Here is a 23,393-nt window from a genome sequence, read left to right as displayed (position 1 = left end):
CAAATAAAAGCCCTGGGGTCAAAATTGGCCCCGGCCCGGGGGGTCATTGATTTTCCCTATATGCATATAGTAAAAACTTAAAAAATCTTCTTTTAAAGAACTGTAAGAGCTAGAGCTTAGATGTTTGGCATGAAACATATGCTAGTGAGTGTCTATCAAGTTTGTTCAAATAAAAGCCTTGGGGTCAAAATTGGGCTTGCCCCGGGGGGTCATTGATCTTCCCTATATGCATATAGTAAAAACTTAAAAAATCTTCTTTTTAAAGAACCCAAAGAGCTAGAGCTAAGATATTTAGCATGAAACATCTTCTAATGAGTGTCTACCAAGTTTGTTCAAATAAAAGCCCTGAGGTCAAAATTGGCCCTGCCCCAGGGGGTCATAGATTTTCCCTATATGCATATAGTAAAAACTTAAAAAATCTTCTTTTAAAGAACCCAAAGAGCTAGAGCTAAGATATTTGACATGAAATATCTTCTAGTGAGTGTCTACCAAGTTTGTTCAAATAAAAGCCCTGGGGTCAAAATTGGCCCCGCCCCGGGGGGTCATTGATTTTCCCTATATGCATATAGTAAAAACTTAAAAAATCTTCTTTTAAAGAACCGTAAGAGCTAGAGCTTAGATATTTGACATGAAACATCTTCTAGTGAATGTCTACCAAGTTTGTTCAAATAAAAGCCCTGGGGTCAAAATTGGCCCTGTCCCAGGGGGTCATAGATTTTCCCTATATGCATATAGTAAAAACTTAAAAAATCTTCTTTTAAAGAACCCAAAAAGCTAGAGCTAAGATATTTAGCATGAAACATCTTCTAATGAGTGTCTACCAAGTTTGTTCAAATAAAAGCCCTGGGGTCAAAATTGGCCCCGCCCCAGGGGTCATTGATTTTCCCTATATGCATATAGTAAAAACTTAAAAAATCTTCTTTTAAAGAACTCAAAGAGCTAGAGCTAAGATATTTAGCATGAAACATGTTCTAATGGGTGTCTACCAAGTATGTTCAAATAAAAGCCCTGGGGTCAAAACTGGCCCACCCCGGGCGTCATTGATTTTCCTTATATGTGTATAGCAAAAACTTAAAAATCTTCTTTGAAAAAACCCAAATAGCTTGAGTTTAGATATTATACATGAAACATTTTTAAGTAAATATCTACAAAGTTTGTTCAAATAAAAGCCCGGGGGTCAAAACTGGCCCTGCCCCAGGGGTGTCATTGTTTTTAACTATATGTGTATAGTAAAAACTTAAAAAATCTTCTTTTAAAAAACCCAATGAGCTAGAACTTAGATGTTTAGCATGAAACATCTTCTTATGGGTGTCTACCAAGTCTGTTCAAATAAAAGCCCTTGGGTAAAAATTGGCCCGGGGGGGGGGCTATATACAGGTGAGCGATCTCAGGGCCATCATGGCCCTCTTGTTTTTATAGAACATTGCCTTGTGCCATCACAAGTTTCAACAATCAAAAAACAATGCATGTGTGAAAAACTATAATTCCCAAACCACTAGCGTATACAAATGAAGTTAAGTATGTGTAATGTTTATTATAATTGATTTAACAAAGTAGGGCTTCTGTGATGGTGTAAAGATGCTGCTCTGTTGATATTTAGCCTGCAAAAAATTGACCTTGATCATTCATTGTAATTAGACATTGGTTGTTCATTTTAATTAGAAAATGCACAATTTATCTTTGATTTTTCATTATTCCAGGTGTTGAATTTAGAGTTGCGTAAGCCACCAGACGAATTCCAACCAACTGAGCCAGCAGATGAAGGGGAGATTACTCCTGTTCCAGATGCAGAGGAAGGTGTAAAGCAAGAACAAACAGAAGGTGGTGAACCTGAACTAGAACCTGAATCAGAAAAAGTTGAGAGTGCTAAAGAAGTAAAGCAAAAAGAATTAGCCAATCAGAAAGTTCTCCTCAAGGAGTTAGCCAATCAGAGCAAAGCTAAAAGAGAAAGTCAGGAGAAAGAATTGGAGAAGGAACATAAAGAAGTGGTGTCTGAAGCAGTTGAAGAGAACAAAACTGAATCCGATGAGAAAGTAGCTGTAAATGATGAAGAAGAGGAAACTGATACAAAGAAGGTAGAGGAAAATGTTGAACCTCAGGAAACAAGTGCAGAACAAAAGGAAGAAGAACTTGGTACAGAAAGTAACGTAGAACAAGAGATAGCAGTGGATGATAAGGTTGAAGAGAAGACTGATGTTACAGCAGAGACTATTAAAGCTGATCTGGATAATAAAAAAGCAATGCTGTTACAGGAGGATACGACTGATTCTGAGGTAAAGTAACAGTAAATAACCTCTGCAGAGTAACACCCTTTACAAGACCCAAAATTTTTGGTGGTTGTTGCTGAGGGGCATTTCTCTAGAGATGTAGAATTTGTTGTTGAAAGACTTGTCTTTAAAATTTTTCTCAGGGAAGAGTCAAGAATGATTTAGGAATTGTATTTAATGGCAAATTTCAAAAGTTTTTGAGGCATACTTAACACATTAGCTTGAATATTGACTTTCATGTAAATATAAATGACTGCTGGGATCAGAAAATAGTCCTAAATGTAACCTACTTTTTTTTTAATTGACATATTGAATTCTTAAAGAAATTCAATTCTATAGCTCTTGAATTTAAGAAAAAACATTTGAAATTTGCTTGTTGTTACCTATTCATATTTATCTTTAACATTTCAATGTCAATGTGCTCTTTTATTTTTAACGTCAATGTTAACATCTTTTCATGTTAGTTGTAAAATGATGTTAAGGGTTGTTTTGTCGTGCCGACATTCAAAATTAATATATCTTATTTCATTCATCATCTATTATCATTTGGTGGGGTAAATGAAGAAATTCAAAATATCAATCTATAACAATAGTCTCAAAATTAATACTCCGATATTTCATTATATTACATTTGAGCCGCGTCACGACAAAACCAACATAGTGCGTTTGCGACCAGCATGGATCCAGACCAGCCTGCGCATCCGCGCAGTCTGATCAGGATCCATGTTGTTCGCTTACTAACTCTATTACAAGTAGAGAAACTGATAGCGAACAGCATGGATCCTGATCAGACTGCGCGGATGTGCAGGCTGGTCTGGATCCATGCTGGTCACAAACCCATTATGTTGATTTTGTTGTGACGCGGCTCATTTATGTAATGCTCTGTAAAAGTAAATTAAGCATTATGTCTCATTACAAAACTGACAAAATCAATTTTTAGAAAAAAATTATTATTTTTCTCTTAAATTCGCAGCTCGGCCATTCCCGAGAAAGTATACAAAAAACAGAATCTGAGTCGGACGAGTTTGAGCACAGTTTAGAGGAGATTTTAGAGAGGGATCTAAATATAGAAAGTGACAAGGATCTCACAGATCAAGAGGTAGGTATCGTAATGTTTTTTAAAAATTAATAAAAAAATATTTTTAAATGCTTCCCGAAATAATTCAGGGGAGCATATATTCGGCGGGTTGTCCTTCAGTCCGTCCCGAATTCGTGTCCGGCCCATAACTTCGTTATTTGAAGTTGGATTTTAAAACTATTTCACAGAAATGATCACTATATTGAGACGACATGTCTCGGCAACATTTGGGTCCCTACCTTGAAGGTCAAGGTCACAGCTTGATCTTGTAGCAAAATCGTGTTCGACCCATAACTTTGTTATTTGAAGTTGGATTTTACAACTATTTCACAGAAATGATCACCATATTGAGACAACGTGTGGTGCGCAACATTTGGGTCACTTCCTTGTTTTTACTCTTTAAGCTTTGTCTTTGACATAACTCTGACACTACAAGAGGTATACCTTCCTGTGTCCAAAACCTATTTGGGGAGCATCACCTGGTTCAACCGGCTCTTGTTTATGACTGTTTAACTGTAACTTAAAGGGAGACACAGGCAAAATTTTCATTTCTTCGTTTAAATTTTTCATTCATTATTCTGTATATGTCCTCAAAATGAATACACTAGGCTGTCACAGGAACAAAGCTTTAACATTTCACGGTAGTGGTCACAGTGCACTTTCCAAATGTTAAAGAACATGTCAAATGAATGACTTAGACTTGTTTCAATCATACAATATCCACAATATCAGTTATTGTAACATCCAGGGTTTGTTCAAGTCGCATGACTTGTTTTAAAACTACTCAGTGATTCTGTGGGCTTGTAATTTCGTTCAGTATATATAGATATATTTACGCTTCAAACCCAAAATATATAGAATGTAATACAGAAATTCATGCTGGGATTTTAAAACATGTCATTTTAGGGTAATTTGAGTTCATAAGATCATTTTAATGTTTTTGTCATTAATTTGCCTGAGTATCCCTTTAAATCCAGTAAGCAAATACGAAAAACCAAAGAAACAAAAAAAGAAATCAAAAAGAAAATAAAAAAATATAAAATTTTCTTCAGGTGCTAGAAGACAGACCAACTGTGTCAGAGGAGACTGTGGTCAAGGTTGAAGTGTCTGAGGATGTTGACGAACCAGTTGCCATGGAAACAAAGACACCTGTTCCCATAGAAACCCCAGAATCTCCTCCCGCTACAACACCAGTACCGGAACACATAGAAGAACCTCAAGGTAGTTGTAATATAGTATAATAGAATATTGGACTGTGGAAAGGGCAGCCTCACATTTGGAATTTTCCCTCTTTTTTTTTTTTAATTTCTGAGATATGTCTTGTCCAAGTTTGAAGGCACTAGCTTAAAGAATAGAAAATGTTTTGAAAAATTTGTTGAAGGCATGCAGGCTGATAGACACCAATAATATACTGGCTGTCCTCTCTTTGTGTGGCATTAGTTTGCCCACTTAGCTCCAGACAAAGAGCATGGGATTTATTATCCAAGGTTGCAGGTTTGATGATGATCCTTGGGATGCACCAAAATTTCTGTGACATTTAATCTAATGGTCGTTTGTCCCTTAACGCTGATTTAGAAATCATGTAGTATATTTGGTCACTTGTGGAGAAATTGGTAATAACTAGTTATTACTAGGTTAAATGACTGGCTAAATATGTCCAGAACTATGTTGGGGTAAAGACTAGACAAACAAGAATAAAATCGTAAAAATTAAATAAATTTTTTTTGTCATGTTAGCCAAGTTTTACTTTTCTGGAGCAGTTGTGACTTGTCTAGTGGTAAGGGTTTCTACCACTCAGCCCAGAGACTTAAGGTTTGTGCCCTACTTTAGCCATTTTCTCTGATGCAGTCAGTAGTGGTTAGGTCCAGAAAGCTGACTCAGTAGTGAAATAAATTTGGGACAACCTGTTCTGTAATGAATCTAAAGTAAATGAATTTGTTCTAACAGATAGTGAAAGCTTTATTCTCTATCTTACAGAAAAAGTTCAGGACGTATCTGTTGACACAGTGAATGGGTCGGAGTTGGAAATCAGTGAAATTTCTGAGGACGAGTCAATCAGTGAGGAGGAATACCAGAAACTTCTCGAGGAAGAATACGCTCTCAAGTTAGAAGAAGAGGAACTACTTGCAATAGGTATGGAACTACTTTTTTTATGAACCTTTGTTTGGCAAAAGTTTCTGCACATTCACTCTGCATATGGTTGACTGCTGACCTCATATAATATGACTTAGAGAACAAAAAGATTGAGATGGACTCTTTTATTTGGTCTTGAATTTTTTTTATCTGCTCCACTTTTTGCAAGATCCACGCACCCTTATATATGTATTATATATACATGTTTATATATGTGATATAACATGGGAAACGTAAAGAATTTTTTTGCTCCACATTTTGCAAGATCTTTGCCCCCTTTTCTTATGCAATATAACACATATAATGTAAAAAAATACAGATAATTATATTATTTTCAAAACTAGCAGTGTCACATGATCACAACCTGTTTTAGATAGTTAACTGGGAGCTTGAGAAATAATCCTTTACATTGTTTTTAAAATAGTATCAAAAGACATTGTCTTGTCGTTGTCGTGTTTAAAAATAAAGGCAGACAGACACATATTTTATTTATTTTTGTACAAAGTGGAGATGAACATAGTTATCGTTCAGTGTAAGTGATATTTGTATGTAAGAGCAAAGCATGTTTAACATAAAGTGAAATAATGATTAGTTCTTGCTTATCTACAGTTGTTAACAATTGCGAATACATGTATTTATAAATTGATAGTTTGACATAGTATTTCTTTTTGATGTATTGTTTTTCTAATATTTGAATAACAAGGACAAATACAAATAAAATGGTATTCGTCTTCAATGTTGTATGAATTACAAACAAGGCAATGTTGTTCATTTCTAGGTCTATTATCATTAGTATTGAAAATAAAGAAGTTAGTTAAACCCTTGAGATGTTGAAGATAAATATGTATAGGTTTGGATAAGCAGATTTCCGACGTGTTTATAGAGCCGCGGAACCAATGGTTTCCGTCAAACGGCACAAAAGTTTTCCAACATTTTTGATTGATTAAAAAATATCTTAATAAATTAATTATCAAGTCAGTGATTTTAAATGGAAAATTCATTTTGTCATAGTATTCTATAATTTAAAGAGCCAGATACCAATAATATTTGTAAAAGGTAATTAAGTTTGTTTGTTTTGATTGGGTTTTACGTTGCATGGACACAGTATAGGTCATATGTTGACGTTCCAGCTTTACTGGTGAAGAAAGACCTCCAGTGCCCTTTCATGCATTATTTCAGTCACAAACAGGCACCTGAGTAGAAGCACCGATAAACTGTTTGCTAGCTGGAAAGCTTCCTCACATGAAAGAATCCAAAGTCCCTTTCAGGGTTCGAATCCACCGGTGAGGGGCAATTGGTATTTCTATTATTAAAAAAGAGGTCAAACAATGATAAAGGTTGTTTTCTTTGCCAGCAGTCAGTTAATTATACAATTTTGTCCCTTTTTTGTAGAGGGTGAACTCCGAAAGAAGATAGAGACTGAGCGATGCGAGTCAGAACGTTTACAGCAAGAGATCGATGAACTGCAGTACCTACGCCAAGACAGTGACGAGGAAATACTTAGTACATCATCAGGTAATTGGCCGTGATGATAAATTGAGCCGCATCACAACAAAACCAACATAATGGGTTTGCGACCAGCATGGATCCAGACCAGCCTTCGAAGTCTGATCAGGATCCATACTGTTTGCTTACAGACCCTATATCAAGTAGAGAAACTGATAGCAAACAGCATGGATCCTGATCAGACTGCGCGGATGCGCAGGCTGGTCTGGATCCATGCTTGTCGAAAACGCACTATGTTGGTTTTGTCGTGACGCGGCTCAATATTATATATAATTCTTGTATATTAGACTGGTGTAACAATGTTTTATTAGTTTCACACATGCTGGCAATTTCATCTGTTTTTTTCTCTCCGTATTTCAGACAGTAGTTATGAGGTTATTTTTATCTCTACAGTAGTTATGAGGTTATTTTTCTCTCTATATTTCAGACAGTTGTTATGAGGTTATTTTTATCTCTATATTTCAGACAGTAGCTATGAGGTTATTTTTCTCTCTATCTTTCAGACAGTAGTTATGAGGTTATTTTTATCTCTACAGTAGTTATGAGGTTATTTTTCTCTCTATATTTCAGACAGTTGTTATGAGGTTATTTTTATCTCTATATTTCAGACAGTAGTTATGAGGTTATTTTTATCTCTATATTTCAGACAGTAGCTATGAGGTTATTTTTATCTCTATATTTCAGACAGTAGTTATGAGGTTATTTTCTCTCTATATTTCAGACAGTAGTTATGAGGTTATTTTTATCTCTACAGTAGTTATGAGGTTATTTTTCTCTCTACAGTAGTTATGAGGTTATTTTTATCTCTATATTTCAGACAGTAGCTATTAGGTTATTTTTATCTCTACAGTAGTTATGAGGTTATTTTTTGTCTCTATATTTCAGACAGTAGTTATGAGGTTATTTTTCTCTCTATATTTCAGACAGTAGTTATGAGGTTATTTTTCTCTCTATATTTCAGACAGTAGTTATGAGGTTATTTTTCTCTCTATATTTCAGACAGTAGTTATGAGGTTATTTTCTCTCTATATTTCAGACAGTAGTTATGAGGTTATTTTTCTCTCTATATTTCAGACAGTAGTTATGAGGTTATTTTTCTCTCTATATTTCAGACAGTAGTTATGAGGTTATTTTTCTCTCTATATTTTAGACAGTAGTTATGAGGTTATTTTTCTCTCTATATTTCAGACAGTAGTTATGAGAGTGAAGATGAAGATGACTTACAGGAAATTCTTCAACAGCTTATCAAAGAGAATGAGGAACTTGAGGTAAATGTCTTTCATGGTGATTTTATGTAACTTGTGGGAAATAATTTTTTCAATTAACATAACCTTCTGGCATATTTCAACCCTTAATCTTTTGGAACCTGAAGTGTCCCTCCCAGTGTGGCTTAGGGGTTTCTCTGTAAGGTATCAGAATTTCAGCCACTGTTTATCCTTGTGTGTTTGTAAGAGGCAACTAACTGGGTTCGGACTACTGAGGTGCATTTCTATATGTACTTAAGTTATCATAACTTGAGTTTGAATGTACCTTTTGCATAAGCAGAACTTTATTTAACATAATTTATTTGCGTTTCACTAACCTTTCTAACTTAGGCATTTGCGTCAGTTTAAACGAAAAAGTTACGCTCACTTATTGCTGTTGATAATTGCACGTTCTGTTTAGTGAAACGCAACTGATATAAATGTACATTTAGTGTAAGTCCAAATTTACGTAAAGACATACGCAAAACCTACGGAATGTTACTGAAACGCTCACCTGGAGTCTGTAAATCTCTTAGCTCCAGCATGTGTGGTGGTTTTGATCCCTGATGTTGCTTTAATTTTGTAACACCCGAGGTTAGCCAAAATAATTTTTCCTGTTTCGGCGTCTTATGACCTAAATTGTGTTTGTGTACCGTAAAGCCAAACCAAACAAACAAAAGAATCAGAAGTGATAAGCCCTTGCTATCAGTGAAGAGTCATATCAGCTTACATATAAGCTGCGTCACGACAAAACCAACGTAATGGGTTTGCAACCAGCATGGATACAGATCAGCCTGCGCATCCGCGCAGTCTGATCAGGATTCATGCTTTTCGCTGTCTCCACTTGTAATACATTTGGTAAGCGAACAGCATGGATCCTGATCAGAGGCTGGATCCATGCTGGTCGCAAACCCACTATGTTGGTTTTGTCGTAACGCGGCTCAATTATGTTTTCAATCTGACTAGGCTCTATACTTTTGGCTGCTCTGTTTTTGTAGTTTGATGCTGAAATTGCTTGAATGTCAAATGAAATGTTTCAATTTCAAAGTTGGGCAAAATGCAAGCAGACTAAGAGTAAATAGATCTTTATTCTTACAACTGCTTTAACTGGACCCATCATATACTTTTAACCTGCTGTTGACAATAGATTCTACCGAGGCAACTCAAGATCATCTGGCACATCAGTGCTGGACCACCTCCGTGGTCGAGGGGTTAGAGTCGATGACTTCTAATCCAGTTACCTCTCTGGCGTGGGTCTGATCCCCGGGAGATGCTTTGGTAGTTTAGCATGGAGGAAGGTTGACTAGAACTGGTGTTACTCTCTAGGAACGATGGCTAGGAAACTACCCGCCTATATGACTGAAATACTGTTGGGAAAAGGCGTAAAATGAAACAAACAGACATCAATGCTGTCTGCTTATATTTTGTACTGTTCCCTATTTAATTGGTACATATTTTGTAATTTTCCCTGGCAGTGTTTAAATATAATATAAACACCATGATTACCCAATCATAATCAATGTAACAAATGGACAGTACTATATGTTTGTTTATATGTTTTTTCAGAGTGACAACTCAGAGCTGTGTTCAAACATTCACAAGGAGCGAATGATATGCCTGGCCGTTAAAGTACAGATTGGAATTCTGCAACAGAAACATGTTCACAACCCTGCACAGAACGAAACTTTCACAGAGAAAGAATCTCTTATAGAGTTTGATTGAGCGTTGTCAAAGTTTGATTGAGATAGGTACATGTGTAATTGAGATTTGTTTATATCGGACATATAGTTGAGTTACACATCTGACAGAGGTGTGTTCATGATAAATTGATATTGCTGTGTACTGAAAGGATTGAAATGAGTTTGCATATAATTGAGATACAAGCATAAATGAGATATGCACACACACGTACACACACACACATGTTAATGAGATAATGTACATGAGTAGTTGTGATGTGTACATGTAAATGAGTTTTATTTAAGAATAATTGAGAAATATTTATAAATGATTGATATACATGTATGAACATGAGTAACTTAGATATGTGTTCAAATAATTGAGATATGTACCAAATAATTGAGATAATTATGTACATGAGTAATTGTATTTGTACATTTGTAAATAAAATGTCAGCATATGTTATTGATATACTGGTATGTACAATACATGTACATAAATAATTAAGATGTGTAGATTTGTAAGTAAGATATATGTGTAAAAGTTATTTATATATACACACAATTATTGAGATATGTACATAAGTGTTTGAGATATGTACATGAGTGTTTGAGATATGTACATGAGCATTTGAGATAAGTGTTTGAGGTATGTGCATGAGTGTTTGAGATATGTGCATGAGTGTTTGAGATATGTACATGAGTGTTTGAGATATGTACATGAGTGTTTGAGATATGTACATAAGTATTGAGGAATGTACTCGAGTGTTTGAGATATGTACATGAGTATTTGATATAAGTGTTAGAGATATATACATGAGTTTTTGAGATATGTAGATGTATAGTTATGTTGCAATAGGTAATTGAGATACATACACTGAGATATTCTCACAAATATTCAGATATGTACACAAATAAATGAGATATATACACATGTGCATAATTGAGATCTGTACATGAGTTATTATGATTGTATGTGCACAAGTTTTTGATTCTTATGTACATGAGTATTTGAGATATGTACATGATTATTTGAAATGTACACAAATAGAAGGTATATAACCAAATATGTGTACAATGAAAATCTGTTAAATGCCTCTCATGTTTAAGTTGACTGTTTATAAAGAAAAATATTATTAAAGTTATGATTTAGAGGCTTGAATAAAAAAATGAAATGTGTACATAATTGTTTAAAATGTGTACATGTACATATTAATTTAGATATGTACAGATTTGGTTGATATGAGTACATATTTAATTGAGATGTGTACAGATTTTATTGAATTGTGTACTTTTTTATTCAGATGTTACACATTTTATTGACTTGTGTACATATTTGATTAAAGTGTGTACATATTGAATTGAAATATGTACAGATTTGATTAGAATGCATACATATTTGCATAGAAAACTTATAGATTATATTGATATATGTATTGATTTGATTGCAATGTGAACACATTTGATTTAATTGTGAACAGATTTAGTACATATTGTATGGCTTTTGTCATCATTTTATATGGTAATGCAACTAGATGTAAGTTTTTGTTGGCCGGGTCAAATTGAAGATATGATACGGAGTCTAAAAAGAAAAGAATATGTTCTTAATTCATTGTCTTTATTCTTTCTACTTAAAACATGGCGGAGACTGCCGTTGCATAACAACATGTGGCATAAAACATTTAACTAATTGTTCACAACTAAAATAACAATGTTTTAACTTTACTCATGTCTAGGGGTACATGCAAAGAGTATTAAAATATAAATCATTATTATGATAATACTGCAATGTAAAATGTTTGGAATGAATAATAATAACCTGATTAACGACACAACCTTAATTATTTATATATCTGATTGAAATAAAAACATATTAAACTGATGATTACTAAACTGCTACAATAGAAACTTAACTTGAGAATTTACTATTATGCATAAAACAATAACAATCTAAATCATTGGCACAAATGATAATACTGACAATCAATTTATTTGGCACTTATAACTGTATATACTTAACAAAAGATGAAAGATAATAAATGAATTGTTATATGTTCGGTTAGACAAATAGCATATAAACAATGTTCAAAACAATATTGTATATGTTCGACTTTATGTCGTTTATTTAGTAATGTTCAAACAATATGTTACATGTTCGACTTTATGTCGTTTAATTGCCTTTGGGTTCATTTACCGAGCTCTTTCCAAATATGGCATAACACATGCTATTCTAAATAATTGTCTAAACAATTATTAAACTGTATTTTACTTACAAAAAGTTCATAGTTATCATATAAAATGCGTATTAACAATAAACAGTAAAAAAATATGATGATATATAGATGAATATCAAAATACGTATGTAAAACGTTTATCCGCGAAAACATATGACTCTCAACTTTAAACATGTTTGCAAGCTAAACAATACAATGTCATTGATAACAGTTACGATAAACAAAAAAATACAATGAATACACCTATCGAAGAAAGTCTTTTTCTTTCTCTTACTTGTTAATACTTACCTAAAAAGAAAAGAATATGTTCTTAATTCATTGTCTTTATTCTTTCTACTTAAAACATGGCGGAGACTGCGCCAAATTACCGCAAAGAATAACTTACGCAAAGAACGCTTAACATTTTTTTATAGGGGTGCCTTCATCAACCTCACACACTCCCCCGTAAACCAAATGTCGTCCCGACATTTGCTATCAAATGAAACCGTTATCACTAACCACTTAAAACCCCAAATGATTCACAAACAATTTACAAAATATATAACTATAATAAAATGAAGACTAGAAACCAAGTAAATAAAAAAATAGAAAAATACCTCAAAAATTTACTAATTTCAAAACATAAGCTTTAAAATATTTCCCCAGATCTCAAATGAAACACTATTGACTAACATTCTTTTCAACCTCTAAGATCACAATTATTTATACAAAGACACTTCATTATTTATTGATTCTTATCTTAAGCGCTTCCCCAGGAAACCCAACGCCATTACACTTAACAGTTTGACCACGCCAAAACCCCATGAAATGAAAAGATGGCCAGTCTGTTCAAGTCATACCCTTTTGGCTATAGAAGTTTTGACCCATTGCCAACCTGTTCTCTTTAATGACGAACCCTTTGTTCCTGGGCATCATGCCTTATTTCTATAATCAATAAATGTCTTTAAGTGACTGTATATTCTTATAAAAAATTAGAAAAAATTACCTAATGGTGACAACCAACACAGTGAATTAACCACTTTTTGGTAAGATGGCTGTCCCAATTTATCGTATGTTAATAACCTAGGTGCCACTTGCTGCCTTACTGATCGTCTTAGGCCAACTTGCGGTAAACTTACCTCACTCTCGTCATCTGATGTTACAGGTGTTCCATTGCTATCTGCTTCAATTTCAGAATCCGAATCACTGGTTTCTACACATTCTTTATCCTCAACAAAGTAAAAATTTCAAAATTACCCACAAAAATTTGGTTTTTTTATTGGTACATATATCGACTTTTGGGTTCTGCCCTTCGGAAAGGGGTCTAGGAAAAAATCTGTGTTTGGTTTTTAATTTACTAACATTTTTTTTATTTATTTTTGGTTTGCAAAAAAATTCCCTTTGGAAAGTATTAAATTTCTATAAAGAAAGGTGCCCCCCTTCCCAATTTTCGGGTTTTAAATTTTTTTAAAAGGCGACTCTTTCAGACTAGGGTTTTCTAAAATAAAAGATCTCCCAATAGGATTCAATTAGGGTTTCCACCTTTCTCTTTCAAATTTCTTTTTAAAAACCTTACCGGGTTTTGGGCAAAGGGAAATTTTTTTTCCCTATCTAGTTTCTTTTGCCTTCATTTGTTTTTCCCACATTTTTCCTTGCAATCTCGAAAGCTTTTCTTGTAAACCTTCCTTCCATTTTGCAACATAACCTCTGTGAGAAAGCTGATCATCTGTTTCACACAATCCAAAAACTAGGTCAACTGGTAATCGTGGTGATCTACCAAATAACAAGTAGAAGGGAGCAAAGCAGCCAGTGGTATCATGCTTGGTGCAATTATAAACATGAACAACCTTATTTAGGTGATTCTTCCAATCAGATCTTTGGTCTCTGTCTAATGTTTTTAACATACCCAGTAAGGTTCGATTGAAGCGTTCCCACCTGGCCATTTCCTTCAGGGTGGTAAGGAGTTGTGCGAGAATGCTTTATTTTCGCAAAATTTCTCCAGGTGAAAGAACAACTGATTTTCGAATTCTCTGCCCTGATCATGATGTAAACGATGTGGAAACCCAAACCTCATAAAATACTCATTTGAACATCTTTTCTGCAGCTGTCTTCCCAGATTTGTTTTCTTGTTGGGTAAGCTTGTGCAAAACGTGTGAAATGATCCATTACAACCAGAATATATTCATACCACCTTTACTGGCTTTTCGAGATGGAGATAATCAATTGATACCATTTCAAAAGGAGCCGAGGTATAAATTGGCTGAAGTGGTGCTTTTTGTTGGTTGTTCGGCTTTTTGTCTTTAATACACGTGCATCTCTTTAATACAAATTCCTTTATGTCATCCTCCATAAATGGCCAATAAAATCTATCCTTTGCAAGATTACTTACCCTTTCGATTCCCAGATGGCCCATCTGTTCATGAAGTTCATAGAAAACCCTGTGGTGGTACTTCTGGGGTAATACTAGTTGTGTCTTTATAATGTTTCCCCCTTTCTTTTTCGTCTAAGAATTCCATCAGCATCTATTGACAGTTTATTTCTATCTCGTAATAAAACTTTGCTTTTCCTTGATAAGTTCCTGTCTGTTAATTTTGTTTTCATGAACATTTTCTGCCAAATTTTGTACACTGGCCCTATTACTCCATCAAATTTTTGAGCTTCTCTAATCTCATCCAAAGTGAACCCTTTCAACGTTGGAACAACATGTTTACCTTCTTCCTCATCAGCAACATTGCATAGACTTAGTGACAGTACATTTTCAAAACGGTTCGCGGATGTGATCATCACATCGATTTCTTCAAAAGATGTTTCTGCAGTATATTCTTGTTGATATTGATTGAGATCTATTGGCATCCTGGAAAGGCCATCAGCATCCCCATTCGACTTACCAGGCCCTGTAACGAATCTTAAAATTAAAGTTTGATAATTCTGCAACCCAACGATGTCTAGTAGCATCTAATTTTGCAGTGGTCATAATGTAGGTCAGCGGATTATTGTCACTGTATTCAATAAATTCTTTTTGCGTAGTAAAGATAATCTCTGAATTTTTCAGTCACTGCCCATTTCAGTGCTAACAATTCTAACTTGCCTGAATGTAAATGGTAATCGTTTCAGCAGTAGTAAGAGTTCTGCTTCCATAAGCCACAACACCCATCTTACCATCCCTTGACGTTGATACAAGACACAACCTAGACCTATCTGAGAGGCATCAACATGTATTTCAAACTCTTTGTTGAAGTCTGGGTAGACCATTGTTGGACGGGTACACAAACACATCAACCAGTTCTTCCAGTATTCTTTGATGGTCACCATTCCAAAGTACCTTCTTTTTGATGAAACCTGACCATTTTTCTTCCGATTATCGTCCACTTCGGAGTTTGAGAAGATCATACAATGGCTTTGCTCGTCTTGAGAAATCACGAACATAACGTCGATAATACCCTAAGAACCCAAGTATCTGACGAACATCTCCAACTGTCTCAACCTTGCGTAATTTCATGGCCCTCACAGCCTCTATGTCTGAAGGATCTATGCTGTAGCCATCTTTCGAAACCAAATTTCAAGATACCTCACTTCTTTCTGAAAAGCTCACATTTCTTTAATTTAAGTTTGATTCCTTGGGACTTTAATCTTTTAGAACGGTTTTTAACGTCAATTAAATGTTGGTCAAATGTTTTACTGAATACCAGAATGTCATCAAGATAAGGTATACTATTTTCATCCCTCAGTCCTTCGAGGCAGCTTTCCCATAACTCTTGAAAGCAGCCAGGTGCTCCTGTAAGACCAAAAGGAATTCTAAATCCATTCGTAAAGGCCCCCATGGTGTTAATAAAGGCCGTATACCGGTCTACATTTTCCTTTTAACAAATTTGATGATATGCCTTTACTTGGTTCTAAAAACAGTAACCCACTCATTTCCACCTAAATATAAGTGAAATTTTGAATCCGGGGGAAAGGGGAATTGCTTGGTTTGGGTTTTCGTTTCCCAGTTTTCCGAAAAATCTAAAACAAGACGAAGAGAACCATTTTTTTCCCGGAAAACCAGGGACTGGAAAAAAGGGCTTTTAGATTTTCTTACCCCCCCCGATTTACAAGTTTAAAATATTTTTTTAATTTCCCTTGGGTTGCAGGGGTTTTGGGAAGTGTATGTTCTTCTCAGGGTTAAATCTTCTTAAATTTTTTTTTCCCATCTTTTAATTTTTGGGGGCAACCCAAATTTTTCCTAAATTTAAAAAATGCGTTTTTTTCTTAAAATATAATGTTTTAATTTGACTACCTGTTTTTTCTGTCAGATCTGTTCCCTGAAGTCCAAGACCGAATGCTTCCTAACAACTCTTTCTGAGACCATTTTGATCTGAAACAGAACAAGTCTTTACACTTACCTGTGCTGCAGCATCAACTCTTTTGTCAGCAAGAGTAATTAGAAGTCAAGCCTTGAACGGTCCAAGAACTGTTCTCTACCTAGTTAATACATCTCCTATTTGATGTATTTTCCACTGGCACTTGAATCTTGAACTTGGACCCCCTTGAACAATTGACCATATGGGAATGATAGACTAACACATTATCAGAAAATTCAGCTTTTGGTTCAAAAGTGCTGAAAATGTTTCATGACAACATCTGAATGAATGTTGCTCTGGATCCATTGAGTAGAATAAGCAGGAATTAGAAGGTTTCTTTTACCAACTATTGCTTTACCATAGATAGGTGTCTCATTCAAGAGCCGACAGACATTTTGAGCTTTTTCCATAGACAAACCCTTTATCCCTTGTACTAAACTTGACACAAGTTATCTCCTACACTATCCATTAAATATGATATGACATTAAACCCTAGAATTGGTTTTGAAATAGAATTATGCTTTGTAACAAGGAAAGGCACTTTGATAGAATCTGTACAGCCTACTGATAGTGATAATTCCACCCCAACCTCAAATGGAATTTCATCCCCTGTAGCAGATTTAACACATACAATTTCAGACAAGGTCTTATTTTAGCTTTAAACATAGATAGGAGTTTAGATGGAAAGAGAGACACCTGGGCTCCTGTATCCCATAACACAGTAATTGCACTTTATCTAATAAACAGTCAATTAAACACTCTTTACCTACTATATTAATTAATTTCTCTTTTGAATTAGATGATAAACTTAAAACTGTACCCTTAATTTGGTTACCATAGACATTGTTCTCTGTTTTCTAATGATTGCTATTTTTGATTTGATTTTTCTTCAAATGTTCAATTGTTCTATTTAGGGGATGTTCTCATTGATGTCACTGGTCATCGCGTCCCCTGCCCCGATGACCCCTTCATGTTTAAAGCTGCTCTACATCTCTCGCATAGTGTTCTTCAGAGCCGCACTTAAAGCAGTGGTTGCATAGTTCATCTCCATCCTGACACTTTTGACATTTTTTTCTTGGTCTTCGCATGCTTGCATTCTCATTTTTTTCGTGCTTTCCGTTTTGGTTATTAGATTGTTTCATCTGTAGCACATAACCCTTTAGCTCTTCAACTTGCGCTTGTAGTTCTTTCATGGCTTTATTCTCCTGTACCTTGACTGTTGCTATTGTAGATTTTGTTTTTGCATTATGTTCTAGTTCATTAAGAGTTATTTCGTTCAGTGTTTTGAGAATCTCTACATCAGACACACCTGGTAGTAAATAGGTCTGAGTCTATGTCTTATGTTTTTTTCCGGGACCGTTTTCAACAGTGGAAAAAAATCCTTCTACCCAAAATTTTTATAAGACAAAGCATTTTGATGTCGAAGCGGGAAAAAATTTTTGAGATTTAAAGCCGCAGACAAAATCAGACGCTGACTTTGGACCCCCCTTTTTTGGGATTTCAAAAGCCCTTTTTTATAAAATTTAGTTTTGGGGTTTTTTCTTTAAAATTGAGGTAATTCCCCCTTTAAATTTTTTTTAAAGTAAGTTTTTCTTTCCTTCTAGTAATTTTTTAATTTAAAAACCCGGTGTAAAAACCCCTAATGGGTTTAATTTTTCTCGGTTTGGGCCTTTTTTTAAAAGCCCTTTTATTTGACGGTTTAAAAATAAAATTTTGACCCCCGCGTTTTGTAATTGGGTCTGAATTTTTAAAATTCTTCTCCAATGGTTTGGGGCGGGGTTAAATTTTTTCGTGGGTTTTTAAAAAAAGTTTTTTGTGAATTTTTCTGATTTTATTCTAATAGCATCCCGTTCAAAAACAGCAAAAAAAAAGCCCTTTTGATTTTTCTTCTTTTTTTCAAAAATTTATTTTTGGCCCTCTCTTTAGAAAGTTTAAATTATTTCATTTTAAAAATTTTTTTTTTTCTCGAATGTTTTTTCTAGGAATCAGTTTCTGAAAATTAAGGAAAAAATTTCTCTTCATCCCCATCACATTGCTTTAAACCCGTCATTGTTAATATCCCGGAAGCCCCCAAAAGTTTTGGGCCCGGGGCAAAAAAGAAAAATGGTTTGGGGTCTAAAAAGAAAAAAATATTTTTTTAATTCATTTTTATTTTTTTTCTTTTAAAAATGGCGGAGACTGCCCCTTGCATAAACATGGGGATTAAAAAAATTTAAAACCATTGTTCACAACTAAAAAAAATGTTTTTAATTTTCTCTGTTAGGGTACATGAAAAAGTAAATTAAAAAATAAATCCCTTTTTATGAAAAATACTGCAAAGTAAAATGTTTTTGGGAAAGAATAATAAAACCCCGATTAAAGACACAACCTTAATTATTTTTTATATTGATTGAAAAAAAATATTAAAAGAGAAATTTTAAACTTTTCTACAATGAAAATTAACCTTTAGAATTTACTATTTGCATAAAAAAATAAAAATTAAAAATTGCCCAAAGTAAAACTGAAAATCAAAATTTTTTTGGGGACTTATAACGTATTATTAAAAAAAAGATGAAAGATAAAAAAGAAATTTTTTAAAGGTTTGGTTAGACAAAAAAGCATAAACAAAGTTAAAAAATATTGTTTTGTTCGACTTTTTGTGTTTTTTAGTAATGTTTAAAATATTTACATTGTTCGATTTTTGTGTTTTAAATTTCCCTTTGGGGTTATTTTCCCAGTCTTTTTAAAAGGATACACATGCTATTCTAATAATTTTTCTAAACAATTATTAAAATGTTTTTTCTTAAAAAAAAGTTATGTTATCATTAAAAAAGGTTTAAAAAAAACAGTAAAAAAATGAAAGATTATAGAAAGTATTTAAAAAAAGTTGTAAAGTTTTCCGGAAAAAATATGATCTCAATTTAAAAATGTTTTGGGAAGCTAAAATTTCAAGTCATTGATAACGTTACATAAAAAAAAAATAAAAATGAATTAACCTGAAAAAAGTCTTTTTTTTTTCTTTTCTTGTTTATTTTCTAAAAAAAAAGAAAATGTTTTTTAATTCCCCCTTTTGGGGCTTTTTTTTTTTTTTAAAATTTTAAAAAAAAATGGGGGAAAAAAAAAGGGGAAATTTTCCGCAAAGAATAAATTCGCCAAAGGGGAAAGCTTAAAATTTTTTTATAGGGGGGGCCCCCATCAACCCCCTTTTTTTTTTGTTCCCCAAAAATTTTTTTTTGGCAAAAATATTGTTGTTTTACAATAAACGTATTATTTTTAAAAATAAAAATTAATTTGTGTACTGTTTTAAAAAATAATTGGGAAAAACCCTTTGTTGTTATTTTCAAAAAATTATAAAACAATTTAATTCATATTGACTTTTTCATTTATTTAGACTGCAGATTCGAAAAACAGTGCAAATATCAGTGTTTTTTGCCCTCTTATAGTACAAAACTAATTTAAAACAATTTTTAGGGGGGATGGAACCAAACCCTCCCGGGTTTGCTCAATTTGGTAGAGCGTTGAACCCTTTTAAACGGGCAAACCTTTTTCGGGTTCCGGGGCGGGATGTATTTTGTTCGATTAAAAATGAAAATTTTTTTTAATATTTTCCCCTCTTTTTACCCCTGGTCTAAACTGGTATGTAAGAAGTTTCAGTTCCCTTTGGAAATGAGGCAGCCCAGTTTAATTTTAAAGTTTGGGTTTTCTGCCGTGATCCGGAAATGGAAAAATTCACCCCCATGGGGAACATTCTAAGATCCAAAAAGATATAGAATTTGGTTTTTTATAACTCCCTTGTACTGGGAAGGGTTAAAACTCCATTTTAATCGGGGAAATTTACCTGCTTTGCTCAAAAAATTAAAATAATTTTGGGTTTGTTTCATGGCCAAAGTGATTTCCCGATTTTATTTTCATTGTTTTTTGCATAAAAAATTTAAAAGTGTTTTGCTTTGAAATTTAATTTGGGAAATTAAAAAATGCAAAAATATTTAAAAAAAAGTGATTTGCAAAAAAACCCAAAATTTTTGGAAAAAAATTAACAAAAAAAAAAAAAAAATATTCAGATCAAAATAAGGATCCTTTTATGATCAGGATCAATATTTGGATCAACTGTAAAATACCGGCAACTTGCAAAAATAACAATAAATTTATTCTAAAATTTCATAAACTTGCTATTGCAAGTCTAGTTTTATCAAATTAATATTAGGTATTTAATCCATGAGGATAAACAATGAAGAACATTATTTAAATTTGATCCTGATACTGATCCTTAAATCTTTGTGAACATGGGTGCCAGGGGTCGCTAGCTTGATCTTGGAACGAGGGGGAATTCTTCCGTGAAAATTTGTGAAACTTTATCTCCAACATTGAGTCTAATGGTCATTTGTCTATTGCTGGTGATTAAAAAATATTTTGGGTTTAGTCGTCGGTCACTTCTGGAGAAGTTTTTCCAAGAAAGCCGGTTTAGTTGCCCGAACAAGGAGTTACCACCATAACATTGTAACAGTTAATATTAGCGTATATATAATCAAGAACATACTGTATAGGTTTAAGTTAAGTTTAAACATTTAACAATAAATAGATCAACAATAATGCTCCCTATTTTTATTCCAAATTCTCTTCAACTGATGCAAGATCGATATCTCCATTCGTATCTTTCCGGCCCTTTGCGTCATACTTCGGAATTCAAAATTACTCTGTTTTAATTTCTTTCCCTTACCAACCGTTTCGTCGTTGAACCTAGCACCCGACCTCCGTAAACCTTTGCCACTTATTTTTAAATGGGATTTTATTAATTTAAAATTAAGTCCAGATAACGGCTATCTTAGATCAGGGTATTTTAAATAGAGCCCTGCTAAAATCGAAACAATCGTGCCCCGATCCAACCCTCGGTGAATAGCGGATGGATACATTTTTCCCAATCATTGAACAGTCAGATGACTTGATATTCTATAAATTCCACTTGTGCTGCACTTCCACTTGCTGAATATTTAGCAATACAGTTTAAGACAAAACTTCTCTAGGTACCCCTTTATTGCCCTGGGGATGAGACCGGGGTTACGATTGACTCGTGCATAAGTGTCTTAAGCGTGACAAGAGCTATACCCACGGACTCATGGATGGACATAAGCACGTTGTTTGTGAAGTGGTTTTTAACAAAATCGTCAATCCGTTAAAATAGTTAAGGGATATTCTGTAAGAAAACTGTATACTCTTTTACTTGTTTTATCCATATGTGGACTACAGCCGATACATTTATAAGCGCATGAAAATATTGTGAAGTAATAAATAAGAAAAATAACTGTGAATTTAAACCACGGGCCATCTATCTCCTCACCCCATCCACCCCCGTGGGGATAGCGGGAAAGTAGACGGTATGATTTTCAAAATCCTGCCTGATGAAGATCCAGCAATGGGAAGGCAGTAACATGGTTTAAACCAAACTAAATACTCCGGACATATTCTCGACCACTTTGGCGCCAAAATAACCATCGCGATTGACACGGACGAAATGTTAAAACTCTGCTCATATCCACCGCCATCCCCCGCATTTTCCAGGGAGTGGGTGGGTCATTTAAATTGCAAACATTTGACGGATACCTGTATATACATACTTTTATTAAAAGCGCACACAATTGTATATTTTCCTATTACATGACTCATGAGTCATTTTCTGTATCGCACGAAAACGATACATACATAATGTTTGACTCATCCGCGTCCCGATTCTCTATATCGTTTCATTTTGACATTTTATGTGTCATTTTTTATACTTTAAATGTATAATAAGGAAACTAAACTGATGTGTGGCCACGTACAAAAAAAGGGCGATTAAATTACAAAAATGGACGTACAGTATAGTGAGCGATAATTTATGGGCCCTGAACGCTCTTTCCGCATCAAAACCCATTTTTACACAGTCAATAACAATTAGTTTGGTTTAACTTGAATAATAAATTGATGGGTTTACGGACTTGCACGGCAAAGTGATATTTCTACACGATTCGCAATAGGTTTTGTTGCTATGGTTAACTGCATATCAACGTGCAGTTTAGATTAAGGATTTGGAATGGATCCGTAAATATCGATTTGTTTTAGATATTATTAACACCGAACGCCTTCTTTCGGCAATTTTGTAATCCCCCATTTAGTTATACATTTTGGCAGGGAAGGGGTTTTTCCTTTTAAGCATTTTTTGAAAAAATTACTAATGGGGTGGCATGCTCCTTTTCTTTAATTATTTTAAATTTTATAGGAGTTTAAAAGAATGGCAGCTGCGTCGTATATTTGTCTGGGGTCGCGTTTTTTGTTGGAAAGCCAAGAAAAGACTAAAAAGCAATTTTCATGACCAAGAAAACACCATATAACATTTTTTTTAACGAGCAAGTTGTTAATTAGTACATTTTGTTTGAGTAGCGGAATGGAATCACTGGCGATCCGGTCAAGCAATTCTGATAGGGTTAGAAAGAAGTGCAGCCAGGCCGGAACTCGAACTGGGACCCTCGGAATACCGTTTGGTGGTTCTACCAGCTGAACTATTCGGCCACATACACATTCTCTTCTCTTGATAGTGATCAAATCTAAACCGTCACACAATGTTTTCATTAACATCTTGTTTAATTTAGTTAAGCAAGTTACTTATTTGGTAATATACCAATAACGCATTCGAAAAAATCTGTTCTCAAAGTTTAAACCTTGATTAATTTTGACCGTCTGAAAAACATCTTTTGATCATGTGACGAGATAAAATACTTGCTGATCACGTGATGGTCAGAATAAATTTAATAAAACATTGGCTGGAATTAGAATTTATTATTTGTAAAGTATCGAATAAACGCTTTATCTTATTTCCCAATGTGAAATATTCCAGCGCGCGGAGTAAAGTCGTGTATAATTCAACCGCTCATTTGCAAGTCAGTACTATCGGATAATTTTAAAGTTAAATTTGTTTAAAAT

General features: G+C 34.1%; 1 protein-coding gene across 7 annotated transcripts in view; it reads left to right on the top strand.

Annotated features, from left to right (window-relative positions):
* The window catches only part of LOC132755825 (ralA-binding protein 1-A-like), a 30,316-nt gene extending 20,012 nt beyond the window's left edge, over positions 1-10,304 (top strand). For 3 of the 7 annotated variants that reach the window (XM_060746740.1, XM_060746741.1, XM_060746747.1), the window contains 7 exons: positions 1,701-2,273; positions 3,241-3,366; positions 4,398-4,566; positions 5,323-5,478; positions 6,871-6,993; positions 8,173-8,252; positions 9,795-10,303. In XM_060746740.1, coding sequence (XP_060602723.1) covers positions 1,701-2,273; positions 3,241-3,366; positions 4,398-4,566; positions 5,323-5,478; positions 6,871-6,993; positions 8,173-8,252; positions 9,795-9,950 — 1,383 coding nt within the window. In that variant the 3' untranslated portion in view covers positions 9,951-10,303. Of the gene's footprint in view, positions 1-1,700; positions 2,274-3,240; positions 3,367-4,397; positions 4,567-5,322; positions 5,479-6,870; positions 6,994-7,449; positions 7,464-7,630; positions 7,645-8,172; positions 8,253-9,794 lie in introns of all 7 variants that reach the window. The other 4 variants (XM_060746743.1, XM_060746745.1, XM_060746742.1 and 1 more) reach the window with 4 other exon arrangements.
* The last annotated feature ends 13,089 nt before the right edge of the window (positions 10,305-23,393 follow it).

This window comes from Ruditapes philippinarum, unplaced genomic scaffold, assembly GCF_026571515.1.
Source record: "Ruditapes philippinarum isolate M1 unplaced genomic scaffold, ASM2657151v2 ctg608_1_1_1_1, whole genome shotgun sequence".
NCBI lineage: Eukaryota > Metazoa > Mollusca > Bivalvia > Venerida > Veneridae > Ruditapes > Ruditapes philippinarum.
Note: the sequence above shows the minus strand (reverse complement) of the source record. Positions and strands in the feature narration are given on the sequence as shown.